This window comes from Podarcis tiliguerta (genome assembly GCF_965153285.1).
Source record: "Podarcis tiliguerta genome assembly, chromosome: 8".
Lineage (NCBI taxonomy): Eukaryota > Metazoa > Chordata > Lepidosauria > Squamata > Lacertidae > Podarcis > Podarcis tiliguerta.
In genome coordinates this window covers 18,076,873-18,091,116 of record NC_139541.1, presented here as the reverse complement: position 1 = coordinate 18,091,116, position 14,244 = coordinate 18,076,873, and the positions used below count along the sequence as shown (strand labels likewise).

Sequence of the window (14,244 nt, the reverse complement as noted above, 5' to 3'; positions counted from 1 at the left end):
CATGCAGGGAAGCCTTTCCTTCATAAACAGAACATGTTGTTTATGTGCTTTACAGCAGTGGAGGCTGGGACGCATTGGGACAGTTAGGGCAGAAGTCAGGGAGACCAACAGTTTAACTTCATGCTGTGTGGAGAAGTACAGTGGTGCCCCGCAAGACGAATGCCTCGCAAGACGGAAAACCCACTAGACGAAAGGGTTTTCCGTTTTGGAGGTGCTTCGCAAAACGAATTTGCTATGGGCTTGCTTCGCAAGACGAAAATGTCTTGCGATTCCTGGGGGTTTTTTTCCCGCTCTTCACCCCCTTTTTCTAAGGCACTAAGCTGCTAATAGCCTTTTAGCAGCTAATCCGCTAATCCCTTAAGCCTTTAATAGCCGCTAATAGCCGCTAATCCGCTAATCTGCTAATGGGCTTGCTTCGCAAGACGAAAAAACCGCTAGAAGAGACTCACAGAACGGATTCTTTTCGTCTTGCGAGGCACCACTGTAATTTCATTTGCCTATCAACATCGCCCTCAACATTCAGCTTCAAGTTCTAGAGTTATGAGAGAGGGAGAAAAGCTTTCTCTGATTTCTCCATGCCATTAATAACGTGACAGATGCCTCTCATGTGACTAAAAATTCCCTGATTCTTCAGCGTGTCTTTGTAGAGGAGTCGCTTCATCCCCTCAATCGTTTTGGCTGCAGCACTGAGACTAAGGAGCAGGAAGCTGGCAGGCAGTGCCAACGCCTGGACTGGATGCACGTACAGAGGTTGGCTGAAGACAGATTGAGCTTGGTGGGGGCAAAGCCCCACTTGCCCTGACAGACTAGCCACCACTGATTTATCTCATTTTGCCATCCAAAAAAAAGTTAGAAAAGGAAACGAGGGATCACGAAGGAGACTACCTGGAATGAAAAAAAATCTGCTGAAAAAGCAGAGGCAATACAAACTTTTAAAATGTTGCGAACACAGATTTCAATGTTAGTTACGCAAGGAATGGAGCAGAAATTAAAATATAAGAGACAGAAACACTTTGCAAATAAACCAGGCAAATGGTTAACATGGAAAATGAAAAGAAAGAAAGGAAAACTAAAATTATAAACAAAATAAATACGGGTAGCAGAACAACATATAATAAAAAAGCGACGAGACTGGAATTTTGTAGGTATTGTTCTAAATTGTATCAAGGCAAGAAGGAGGATGCTGGAGAAATGGAAAGCTATCTAAAAGAGAGAAATTTAACAAAAGAACAAGTGGAAACGCTAAATGTTCCAGTATTGATAATGGAAACAGAACAGACGATGAAAACAAGTGAAGATTGATAAAGTTCTGGGACTGTATGGCTTAACTGCTCTGCATTATAAAGCGTTCAGAGGCCAGTTGATATAACCTCTGCATATGATTTTGAACAACGTAATAAATCAGGAATTCTGCACATGCTCAAAAGCACTTGGCACTGTGTGCTGAATTTCTTTTGCAAACAAAGATAGAACAAACGCCTCAAACTCGCTCTGCTTTTGCTCCCATGCAGTGCTTTTACCCCCGCCCCCAAAAAACCCTGCTTGTCTGCCTCTCTCTAGTTCCTTCCCTGACACCACACTTCCTCTTTGCAAAACCATGTCAGTGTCGGGAGAGCTTCAGAACTTGGCTCGCACGATCCAAACTAGCGAAATGCCAAATGGGGAGAAAAAGCAACACTCTTTTTTCCAGAGACAATGTAATAAAGTGGGCAGGGCTTTGCAGATGCTCTCTCAGCCGGTCCACGGCAGGAGAGTGTGGCAGCTCTGAGCTGACAGTGGCACCTCCCACACAATCGCTGCCTGTAATTTATTTTGTGGCATTATTTTTTTTTTTTAACAGAACATGCAAATCTCTCTCGCGTGCTCCTTTTAAAAAGAAGAGTGTTTGTGTGTGTGTGTTGTTTTGTTCAAACGTCTTTCTCTGTTTGTGGGCACCTCCAGATTTTCAAAAAACAGCCGAGATGAAACGGTGTGGAAACATTGTCTCCGGATGAGCTGGGAGAGAGATGCCCTCGACGTCTCACATGATTTCCAGGCTTGGGAGGACAAAAATAGCAAAAAGAAGGCATCTGCCCAAGAGAAACACTTGCATTATTCTATTTCATGTGCAGGGCCCTGCCAGCGAGATGGGCGAGAAAGAAGGCAGCTCGCATTTCTACAGGGCATCTGCTATTTGCCTCTTATTTTTGGAAGCAGTTTCAAAAGGGACGGCTCCGCTGTGGTCAGGGCTTGCGGCTCCCTGTTGCCAGTGGGCAACAGGCGAAGCCGTAGAGCATGAGTCACTTTTTTTGGTTGTTCTTCTGAAAGAAGGGAGAAAAAAACCACAGCCATGCAGTATCTGCCTTCCAGTTCCACAAAGGTTTTCTTCTGAGAAAGAGGCTCTCATCTTTCTGCCTCATTCTCTGAGTCCTTGAGAATGTCTATAAAATTTTGGTGGGGCCGCATCTGACCACACGTTTAAATCACAGTTGTGGCACTTTATCCTTCAAAGAATGCTGGGAGCCGTAGTTTGCTAAAGGATGCTCAGAGCAGTTAGGAGACACACACACCCATTCCCCTCACAGAGCCATAGTTCCCAGAGCTCTCTGGATAAAGGGGTGGAGTTTTAAACCACTGTGGCCCTTCCCTTAAGACATAGGAAGTTGCCTTATACAGAGTCAGACCATTAGCTCAAGATAAGTTTGCATTGGTGGGCAGCGGCTCTCAGGGGTTAGGGGGCAGGGACTCTTTAAGGGCAGACCCACACCGTGCATTCGAAGCACATTCAATGTACATTTAAAGCATGTGACCTCCCCCCAAGAATCCTGGGAACTGTAGTTTGTTAGTGGTGCTGGGAACTATAGCTCTGTGGTGGGAACTACAGTTCACAGGAATCTCTGGTTGTGGGGGGTGGGTGGGTGGGAGCTATGTACTTCTATGTTCCAAACTCGGGATTGGGGTGGGGGAATCAGATAGCATATTCTGAAGGTGCACATGGCCGACTGGCATGCACCCAGAATGGAAGCACTCCTGTTAGGAGGCAAGGTTACACCGCCATGTTTCGTTGCAGTTCCCACTTGAGAGCGGCAGTGGGTGCCCTTGGATGGATTGTGGGCCTTGGCATTTCCCTGGTGGTGCCTGCTCCCAGCAACTTGTTGGCTACAATAGTTAAGGAGGGAACCTCCCAGTTCTGAGGCAGTCTACCTTTGAGGTGTTGAGATGCTGCAGACATAGTTCAGATGAAGGCTTTATGCTTTGATAGTGAGCTTCCCAGATCTGTCTGTCTGGGCATGGAATGTCAGGAGCTAGATGGGTTTTGGTGTGAATCCAGCCAATCACTCAGCACAGGGAATATGAAAAGAAGTAGAAGATAAGTACTGTGGTGTAGGAGGTGCTAAAATTAATGCCCAGCAGATGGAATCACTCGTTTCCTCTCTTTCTCACTGGATGTTAGTGAATTCTTTCACTTGCGTTATGGGAACGAAAAGGAGGAGACAGGCTACATTCACCTAGACCACAAGGCTTGTCCCTGTTCTGCTTTTGGCTTTTCCAAATCGGCTATTGTTGAACGAAACCAGATCTCTCCTGTCTTCCGTATGTAATCCAGAGCGATGATTAATAACTCGTAGCGTTTCCTCCACTTTTGATGTTTGGGGCTTTATGTGTCAGGAAGTCAATTTGTTTTGGTGCGGAGGGTCGTTTTCTCGGGGGCGTCTGGGGCTCAGAGATGCTGTTGCGTACTCAGGCGGACAGGGAGCAAGCGCCCCCACCTGTTGGGCTGTGGATCTAGGCTTTGCACTGTCGGAGGGAGGTAGAATGCCTCATGTTGAAACTACAGGCCCTTCCGCTCAAGGATGTTAGCAGAGTCACTTAAATAATGCAGACGGAGTCCAGAGAAAAAAGAAATCCTGTTAACACTTTTGCCAAGGAAATGGGGGGGGGGGGAGAGTGTGTGATTCTAGGAGAAATAAACAGAGAAGTTTTGTCTTTCTTACTTCAGGACCAGTGCATGGCAGGAAGATGTTCTACTAAAACGTGCAGAGGAAAACTTCCTCAGAACTACACAGCCAATCAGAGCATGTGCTACCTCAGTAAAGATCATTTCCCTCTGCCTGGTTGCTAGGTAACACGACCACCATGTCCCCCCTTTGGCTAGTTGACTTTAATACTAACAGAACTAACTTCTAAGTGACATACAGGATGATCTCTGCTGTTGCCCTTCCAACAAAGGAAACCAGATGAGGAATGAAATAGACAGTAGGCCAAAGGCAATTCTGACTGGAAAGAATGCCCGGCCAGATTCTGCTAGACCAGGGGAAGACAATATGGTGCCTTTCAGCTGTAGCTTTGAACCACAGCTCCTATTGTTCCTGGGCATTGGCCATGCTGACTGGGGCTGATGGGAGTTGTAATCCAAAACATCTGGAGGACACTATGTTGCTAGCCTAGGCTTTTGTGAAGTCCATCTAGGACTGCATGGCTAGGAAACATGGTTTTCAGACATCCCGGACTGGTATAGTGGACACATTAGAACTCCTGGGAACTAATCACAGAGTCTTTACAGGATTAGACCTAACAGAAGATTGATTTTGAGAATGCGGGGACCCTGGTAGGGCTAAGGAGCAGAGAACATGACATAGCATGGAAGGAGAACCTGGAACACAATGGGAATTGCAGGCCAATCAACAAGAGTGTTTAAGCAGGGATGGGGAACCTGTGCCCGCCAGACGTTGTTGAACTCCAATCTCCATCAGCCCCAGCCAGCATGGCCAGTGGCCAGGGATGATGGGAGTTGTAGTCCAACAAATTCTGGAGGGCACCGTAGGTTCCCAGTCTCTGGTTTAAATGCAAGGTGGTCAACACAGTGTTCTTCAGATGTGGTCGGGCAACTTTCATCATCTGTAGCTATTGTCTGTGTTGCTTGGGACCGAAGTGAGTTGGCTCTCAGCAACATCTGGAAGACATGATGTTGTTTGCCCAGGATTTAAAGGATCGTTTTCAACCATTTAATCCAAATCACTTATTGCCAGCGTGATAAACATGTGAGCAATTGCTTCCACCACAAACACACACAGAGATAAATGAGTTTTTGACGGAGGAGCACAGGACATCTGCCAAAAAATTCCAAAGCCTTCAAGATGGGATTTTTTTCCCTCATTTGTACCAAAAACTGAACATTGCAAAAATAAAAATAAAAAATTAATACGTCACCGAGCAGCAGATGAGTTCAAACAAAGGGTGCTTTTGTTGCCAGCCAGCCAGCCAGCCTTGAACATAGGAAACTGCCTTGCACTGAGTCAGAAAATTTGTCCATCTGGATCAGTATTGTTTGCACTTACTGGTAGCAGCTTTCCAGGGTTTCAGAGGTTTCCAGGGTTTCACCCTACCTGGAAATGCTAGAGATTGAACCTTCTGCTTGCAAAGCAGATGCTCTAACCACTGAGCTGTGACCCTTCCCTGAAAACATGGGAACACAGGAAGTTGATTTAACCGGGCCATTGGTCTATCTAGCTCAGTATTTTCTACACGGACTGGCAGCAGCTTATCCAGGGTTCAGACAGGGGACATTCCCAGCCTTATCTAGAGATGCCAAGAATTCAACTCGGGACCTTCTGCATGCAAAGCAGGTGCTCTACCACTGAGCTAAAAATAATAAAAAAGAGCTCATAAAATGCTCAACAAATAGATCGCCTGGAGAGGCCCAGAGGGCGCTTTTATCTTTGTTCTAAGGAAACCAAACTCCGGGTATGTAGAGGAACCCCTGAAACGTCTAACCACTCAAAGAACGGGGTGTGTATGGCAGTACCTTCGCAATCGTGATCGTGCTTTGGATTGAACTCTCTCAGGGTTTACGTAACCAGAAAACCTTTGAAGACAAGGTTGCAAGAGAAAAGGTGTTCAAAGCACGCAAGGGAGAGATCGGATGTCGTATTTACACTCACGTGGCTCCGCCTTACAGTAGGTGCTGGCGTGCTGGCGATGAAGCACATACTATTCAGGTGCTGATTCACCTCCACGAGTGTGTCCAGGATGTCTTCTCCTGTCCCGAGGCAGATTGTTTTGTCTGCTGGAGCAGAGATCCGGGAGAGAGGAGAGGTCACGGCACTGAAAGACCCAACTCTTCCTGCTTTCTCCAGCTTCTTGGATGGTGGGGAAACAGGGGTATCTTTTGGGTCTTGGCCCATCTTGATTACAAACAAGAACCAACGGTGGAAGCATCTTAGCCATATCTGATGGGGAATGCGTTCTTCTGTACAAGGTACAACAATAGCTCCTTTGCTTGTTTCACAAGGACGTCTATTCATCTGAAATGACTTAAATTAAATGTGTGTTTTGTGTGTGTGTTGATGGAATCACTCCCTGTAATACTGAACTCTGGTGCCTAGTGCCAATGGTTATGCAGGCAAAACTGAATCCCATAGAAACAAAGGTGTATTTAGGGGAATCCCAAGGTTTACAGAAGTACAGAAAACAATTTGGGGAAATAAAAACCTAAGGGAGCAACTCCTGCCTCCCCTAAGCAGCCCAGTAAGGACTGAACATGCTCGGTAACTACAAAATGTTGTGTGTGTGTAATGGAAAACCAGGGGGGTGGGAATGGAATGTAGAATCCTGGAAGAGGCACCCTGAACAGGAGATTCAGCAGTGCAACATTTTGTTGCAGATTCCACTTCTCTCCGACTTTTCTGATTAGCTGCTCAGGGTTCAAGCTTGACTGTTACAACTTGCTGAAGGGCAGGTTGAACAAGTTGTGTTCTTGAGTATTAGTTACATGTTGGGAGAGTGCTGTAGCTTTGAGGTCCTGATTGCGATCTTCCCCTTAGGAACTTGGTTGACCGCCGTGAGAACAGGATGCTAGGCTAGAAAGGCCGCTGGCCTGATCCTGCAGGGCTCTTCACACATTCTTAGAAGCTGGCAGAAGTCTCTGTTGATTTTAGCGTGTTATCCCTGCTGACGTTCCGGCTGTGCGACTCTGAAACTTGGCCCGTTTCCCAAGGGGTGCTGTGGGTGGGTGTTTGCTAGTATGGAGCGGATAAAGGAAATGGTGTGTGTGTGTTTTGAGCTCCCTTCTAGCTTGAGCAGAGGGCAAAAGAGCTTTGAATACCTGTGTTCCTGGAAACCGCAGGAGGGGAGAGTGCTGTTGCTCTGAGGACCTGTATTTGGGCTTCACATATAGGCATTTGGTTTTCCAATATGAGATCAGGAAGATGGACTAGAGGGGCTTTTGATTCAGTAGGCTCTTCTTATATGTCTCTGAACTTGCTCCCATCATCCCCAGCCAACATGGCCGATAGTGGGGAACAATAGGAGTTGGAGACACAACAACAACAGGAGAGCCACAATATATTATTATTGCTGCTGCTGCTGCTGTTTACCTATCCATGTCCTATGCCTGGTATACAAACACCTCTGGACTGGAATTCTAGCTCAGCTGGTTAGAGAGTGGTGCTGATAATAACAAGGTCACAGGTTCAATCCCATATGGGACAGCTGCATATTCTTGTATTGCAGGGGGTCGGACTAAATGATCCTCAGGATCCCTTCCAACTCTACAATTCTATGATTTTATGATTCTATGAAACAGCTACTGCTCCAGAAGGTAGGCCAATGAACCCAGGTTAAAGTTGCCTGGAAAAAACCCACAAATCTTTGAGGAAAGTCTTGCTGTGTGGAACTGTGATGCTGGAACCGAGCAGGGGGTGGGGCCTGTTTGGTGCCGGGATACTTCAAAACCTCGGCCTAGACATTTTGCAGGCCCCTTTTGCTCTTCCCAGCACAGACCACAAGGCTAAGAACTTTCCCCACAGAGAGCTGGGCAAGTGCTTGGTTGCCCATACTTCCTTCCAGGTGCCAGTTTAAGGGAACGCTTGGCCAGCTCCGCCACAGGAATGAGCTCTTTGAAAAACATTCGTTTGGGGTTTGTCTGTTTGGCTCACCCGCATTTCCAGGGATGAGTGAATTTTGGGCCACAGGTTTTGGCCTGGGAATGCTTATTGGATGTTCGTATATTTTTCCTGTGGTGTGTGTTGTGTGTGTGTATGGTTGTGCTCTCTTTCTCTCTGTGTGTGTATTTGTGTGTGTAAATGGCATATAACCTGTAGGCCTTTGCTCAGAAATATTACAGGATGTCAATCCCCGGCTCCAAATAATAATAATAATAATAATAATAATAATAATAATAATAACAACAACAACAATCATTCATACCTTCAGAATGCAGGAAAAAAAGCTGTCCAAAGTCCTCTGAGGATGCCCTTGGCCCTGACACGTGGCCGAAAGCAGGTGTGCAGTTAGTTGAAATTAAACACTGGACTTATGGGGGACAGACTTATGGGGGTGCCTTTCCACCCCAGTCTTTCGAGGGAAGCATGTGCTTTGCTTGGCTCCTTTCAAAATGCAGCGAGACAACCATTGTGGGTGCTTCTGCCCAAGCCTGCCGTGCCTCTGCTAGGATGTTTTTCCCCTCAGCATGTCTTTGGATACCTATTGCTGAAAATCAAACGTGAGGAAAGTAGCTCAGGTCCTGCTTGCCAGCTTCTGAGAGGCGTCTGGTTGGCGTCTGTGAGAACAGGAGACTAGGCCAGATGGGTTGCTGGTATCATCCAGAGGGGGGGTCTTCTTAGGCTGCCTCTTGAAAATGTCCTCCGCCAGTGAGTCTACTGATGAGAAAACATCTCTCTGAGCTCCTTGTCCCTTAAAATGGGTTGCACAGCACATAGTTAAACTCTGGAACTCACTGCCACAAGAGGTAGTGACAGCCATCAACCTGGATGACTTTAAAGGATTTGACAAATTTATGGAGGATAAGCTTCTCAGTGGCTACTAGCCACGATGCTGTTATTTTACCTCAGGAGGTGCTGCAAACCACAGGAGGGGAGACTTGCTGTGGCACCCAGGTCTTATTTGTGGGCTTCCCATTAGGGCTTCTTGTTGGCCACTGTGAGAACAGGATGTTGGACCAGATAGGCCACAGTCTTGTGGGGCTCTTGTGTTGTTATGGGGTTGAGTGGGGCAGGGGAAGCACTCGAGCAAGACACCCTCAGGAAACCCCTTAAGCCACCAGGAAGTGCTCCGAGGCAGTAAATCTGTCGCTGGTGTGTACCACTTCCGACAGCAGGTGAGGGCTGCCATGATAACTCAATTCTTCCATACAACACAACACAATACAATGGAAGCATCCATTCCCCACACATAGAAAGCTAGCCATTCAGGGAGAATGCTGCTTTAGAGCTATTCACCTGGCACGCTCTTTTTCTGCATGGAGGGATTCCCTCTCTGTGCAGGAACATAAAATCATGGAAGCCCACTGTGCTTTGCAGTCTGAACTGGTACAGTCCTGACACAGGCTTACCCCTGTCAGCAAAGACTCCCTCCCTCGCTCACCCACTCCCACCCACCCCCAAACTCCTTTCGTGCTGCAGTTACCAAAGCCTGGAACGTTGCCCATAAAATAACTGCTATCCAATTCTCCCGAAGGAACATGCTGGAGGCTTTTGGCTTCCTGTATTTCCAGAGCTGCGAGGAGATTTGACCTGGAAATTCCTTTCTTCACATTACTGACTGGAACGCCAATGTTTCCCACTGCTTAATTTTAAGCCTCTTCAACCCCCAGTTAAGAATATCAACATTGCTTTGGTTGTACGGGGCCAATGGCCCACCTTGTCCAACATTCCTTCCCTCACTTGGTGCCTCCGAATTTGTTTTGGACTACAACTCCCATTCGCCCCAGCCAACATGGCCAGTGGCCAGCAAGGATAGGAGTCAGAGTCCAACAACATCTGAACCGTTTTGGGGAGGGTTGTCCCCACGCTGTCAAGTGTGTGGATTGGTGTTCTGCTGCAACTTTAGCATATTGTGTAGTAGGTGTGGGGAATCTCAGGTTGTTACTGAACTAGAATTCCCATCATCCCTGGCCGTTGGCCATGCTCACTGGGGCTGATGGGAGTTGTAGTGCAGGAGGGCTGACTATTTGCCACAGCTGGTGTGCCGCAGCGATGTGTCGGTTCTCTGGTCGGTTGGGAAGCCCTGTGGGCTGGATGATATGGGGATCGATCTTCACTGGGGTTGATGCTTGGAACAGCTTGATCATTCAGTATCCTTCTCCAGCTGGATGAGTAAGTTTCTGCCACAGGTGTCCATTTTGATTTATTTTAAAGCTCATCCTCTGTTGTTGTTTTTAATGTTTTGTAACTGGTGTTTTGTTCTTAGCTGTTTTTAATTACATATCGAGCACATACATTTGGGACATGTATGGAAGGCAATTCCTTAAATAATATTCACAAAATAATAAAATCACCGCCATCTTCATCCTGATAATTTTGGCTCTCAGAACCTTATCAGGAAGCTTTGCCTTCTCATTACACCTGAAGCTGGGACCATCAAGGTTTGCTTCTTCTCCCTGTCATGAGCTCCATTGAGGAATTGGCAGGATTTGGCAGCCCTAGATGCTGGCGGAGGAGGATGTATTTTGGAATCTTGACTTCTGGGCCTTGCGTTTGCTGCTGAGCCTGCATTGCTTTTTTATTAATGTTTAATTGTCATAAAATGGTTCTAAAATGTTTAAATGGTCTGTTGACTGCAGATAGAGAAATGGCGGGGACGATACTATTAGCCGAATATAGATCTCAGTCTTGCTTGCTAGTTAAGGGTTGTTGCCTTGTGTTTTGGGAGAGGAGTTTTCACGCTCCCCAACAAGCCACAACAACTAGCTGTCCATAAGCTATTAGGAAGAACTTCCTGATGGTGCAAACCATTCATGTCAGGAGAATACTGGTTGTGTTAGAGATGTAAGCAGAGGCTGAATGTCCACCAATATCCATGGCTTTCCTGAACTGGTAGAGGGAGTTGATTTCTGATGTCCTTTCCAACGCTATGATCCTGTAATGTATTCAGAAGTTGGAGAAACGGGCTCCTGTGTCTCCATGTGCCCCTGCTTTCAGCCTTCCTGGCTTTGGGCCTGATAGTCATATACTTGTCAACTGTTCTGATTTGACCGGGACATCCTGGAATTACAGAAGCCATCCCAGCTTATGATTGGATCTTGAGATGTCTCTTTTTGGCTTCTGTGCCTCTCTTTTCCCACCCACCTGCCTGCCTCCCCCGATGCTTGCCCACCCAAAGTGGAAACACAACAAGTGCCACTTGCAGCTCTTCCTCCACCCCTATAGAGATACGGAAGAATGTAGACCGAAGCGCTGCTAGCACTTCTGGCCTCCAAGAAAAAAATTGGATATCCACTCTCTCAGTGCAAAAGTGTGCCTTGGAGAACGGGGGGTGGTTCATCATCGAGTGGCTAAGAGCTGGAGTGGCGCCATTTTGCACCATAGATATTTGGAGTTTCCAGATTGTTTACCAGAAGTTTAGGTTGCATTGTGACTCTACACCTTTCCCTATATTTATGTCTGTCCCCCTTCATGCCTCTCAGCCACCAATCAGCACACTCCTGAAACTTTGGGGGTGCAGCCCTGAAAGACGCACGTCCTGATTTTCCTCTGCGGCACGTTGGAGGGTATGCAATGAATCTCACGCAGCCTCAAGCAAGAGCTTATGTCTCTGTCTCCTTTCTTGCAGGGCGACCATAGATGAGGTGGAAACGGATGTTGTGGAAATAGAAGCCAAGCTTGACAAGGTAAGTTGGTGGAGCTCACACAAACACGCACAGAAGCAGGCAAATCCAGTGGCAAGGTGGTTAGCAAATACGTGACCCTTGAGATGCTTCTGGACTCCAACTCCCATCCTGCTTGACCATTGGCCCATGCAGGGAGTTGGGAGTCCATGAAGGGCCTGTGAAGAGGGATTGACTGTTAAACCACTGGGAATTGTAGCTCTGGGAGGGGAATAAGGATCTCCTGTTCCTGCCAACCTAGCAGTTTTAAAGCACGTTAAAGTGCAAGTAGACAAATAGGTACCGCTCCAGTGGGAAGGTAAACGGCGTTTCCGTGCGCTGCTCTGGTTTCCCAGAAGTGGCTTAGTCATGCTGGCCACATGACCCGGAAGCTGGCCAATAAAGCGAGATGAGCGCCGCAACCCCAGAGTCGGTCACGACTGGACCTAATGGTCAGGGGTCCCTTTACCTTTACCTTAGCAAATCTCAGCACCCTTAACAAACTACAGATCCTCCCAGGATTCTTTGTGGGGAAGCCGTGACTGTTTAAAGTGGCATCATAGCGCTTTATGTGACTGTGGCCTGTATTTCAGTTGCTTTAAAGCTGTTACTTTTTGGTTTGTTTTTTTGCCGTACTGCTGCATCCCTGGATGGCCTCATTTTTGCTTCTTTAGGCTGTTGTGCTAGATTTCCCTACACTTTGTTACATTTCTAATAATATTTTAGGGGTTCCCCGGCTGCATGCGCCCCCTTCCCAAAGGCACTGGTTTGCATCTAACGCTAGCCCTGGACCCTCTGATGTTAATGAGCTTGACTCACTTGGGTCCTTTAATTTCAGTGAGCCTCCTGTGAGTAGGGCTTGGTTGGGTAGAATTCCTTCCAAAGCATCTGCTCACAGCAAACGGCATGCAGCTCGGTCTGCTGTGTGTGGGGACCGAACAGCGTTGCAGAAACTGCCACGTTGCAGAATACGCCTCCCTTTCGCTTCCAGAGGCTTCCTCCAAGCCACGCTGGTGTGTCCATCTGGGAGCCAGATGTGGCCGGCAGCTGCATCTTTTTGGGTTTTTCTTTTTTCGTTCCCTGGAATCGGATGCAGCAGCTCGGAGACGTTTGCCAGCACCCATTTCTCGGCCCTGCCAGATGACAGAAACAGAGGGAACATGAGTGGAGCAGCCAAAGGTTATTCTGTGTGCTGGCTCTGACTTGCACCTACTTCTCAGCCTTGGGCAACTCTCCTTGCCCTCTGTTTACTTATTTGGAACGTTTGCTCTAAGTTATTCTGCCAAAAAGGCTCGCAGAGCAGCTTGTGAGTAGCCAGTTTAAAACAAGACGGTTTCTGCTCACAGGTATGCAATCTAAAAATGCACGACACACGTGGGGGAAAAGAGACAGGGAAGGAAGAGGGCGGAAAAGCAAACTCAGGCGCCAGTTATTGTTGTGCCCATTTCTGACCGATGCCCCTTGTCCCACACTTCTTTCCTTCGCAGCTGGTAAAGCTATGCAGTAATATGATAGATGCTGGGAAGGCCTACCTCATCACCAACAAGCATTTTGTCGGAGGGGTCCGGGACCTTTCACAGCAATGCAAGAAGGACGAAATGATCTCGGTAAGCAGACGGCATGCAGCACTGCCCCACCAAACCCCAGATCTATGAGGAGCTAAAGGGTGAGGTGCACAGGGTGCCTGCCCTCTCAGCACTGAGCCATTAGAGCCGGCCCTACCCTTAGGGAGAGGGAGGAGGCAGCCACCTCGGGAGGCTGATTTTAGGCATCGTGAAAGAGCGTGATTTATTATTGCTCTATTCTTACTGACAGGGAGAGGAAGTGGCTTAGACTGGACACCTTAAACTGTGTGTGTGTTTAAAATTTGCTGCACTGCCTCAGGCAGCAAAATACAATGGGTGCGCCTGGGCGGGCAAACTCTACTAATCTACTAATGCAGTAGTTACCAAAGAGGGCAGGATTGCCCCTGGGAGGCCAATGAGATTACACAGGGTTGTGCTCAGGGGCAAGGGGGTGACAGGAAGGGGTAAAATAAGCAAGCAAGCAAGCAAGCAAACAAACAAAACCCCAAATCTATCAGACTTGGAAAAGCTGGTATCACTGGATCAAGTTCAACCATTTTGTTGAATTCATTGAACTAAATAGTTTTCACTGGATTTCGAATAAATGTGAAATGAATTGTTACTGTTTTGGATTTTATGGCGTTACCATCTTCCTTAGTGGGTTGTGCAAACTGCTGTTCTTAATAATATTTTTTAATAGGGTAGGGTAGGGTAGGGGGCACTGGGGATGAGGTTATGGAACCAAGCGGACAATGGTTTAGGAACCACTGTGCTAATGTGATGAATAGGATGCAGAGCATCTGGTGGTAGACTGAACGAGATTCAGTCTCTGGTATTTCCAGGTAGGACAGGGAGAAATTCCTGTCTAAAACGCCAGAGAGTCGTTGCCTGCCAGTGTTCTTCAACTTTGGTTCCTCATACATTGTTGGGCTACAACCTCCACCATCCACAGCAAGCCACAGTCCACCCACATTTGGTACTGCTTTGAATGTTGCCTGCCTGCAACCCTGGAGAGCCACTGTTGATCAGTGTGGTCATTATTGAGTTAGATGTGCCCATGTTCTGATTCTGGGTAAGGCAGCTTCCTATCTATTC

General features: G+C 47.3%; 1 protein-coding gene across 3 annotated transcripts in view; it reads left to right on the top strand.

Annotated features, from left to right (window-relative positions):
• Positions 1–14,244, top strand: part of ACAP3 (ArfGAP with coiled-coil, ankyrin repeat and PH domains 3) — a 146,136-nt gene that overhangs the window by 47,439 nt on the left and 84,453 nt on the right. For all 3 annotated transcript variants that reach the window (XM_083453837.1, XM_083453839.1, XM_083453838.1), the window contains exons 2-3: positions 11,551–11,608; positions 13,072–13,191. In XM_083453837.1, coding sequence (XP_083309963.1) covers positions 11,551–11,608; positions 13,072–13,191 — 178 coding nt within the window. The remainder of the gene's footprint in view (positions 1–11,550; positions 11,609–13,071; positions 13,192–14,244) is intronic.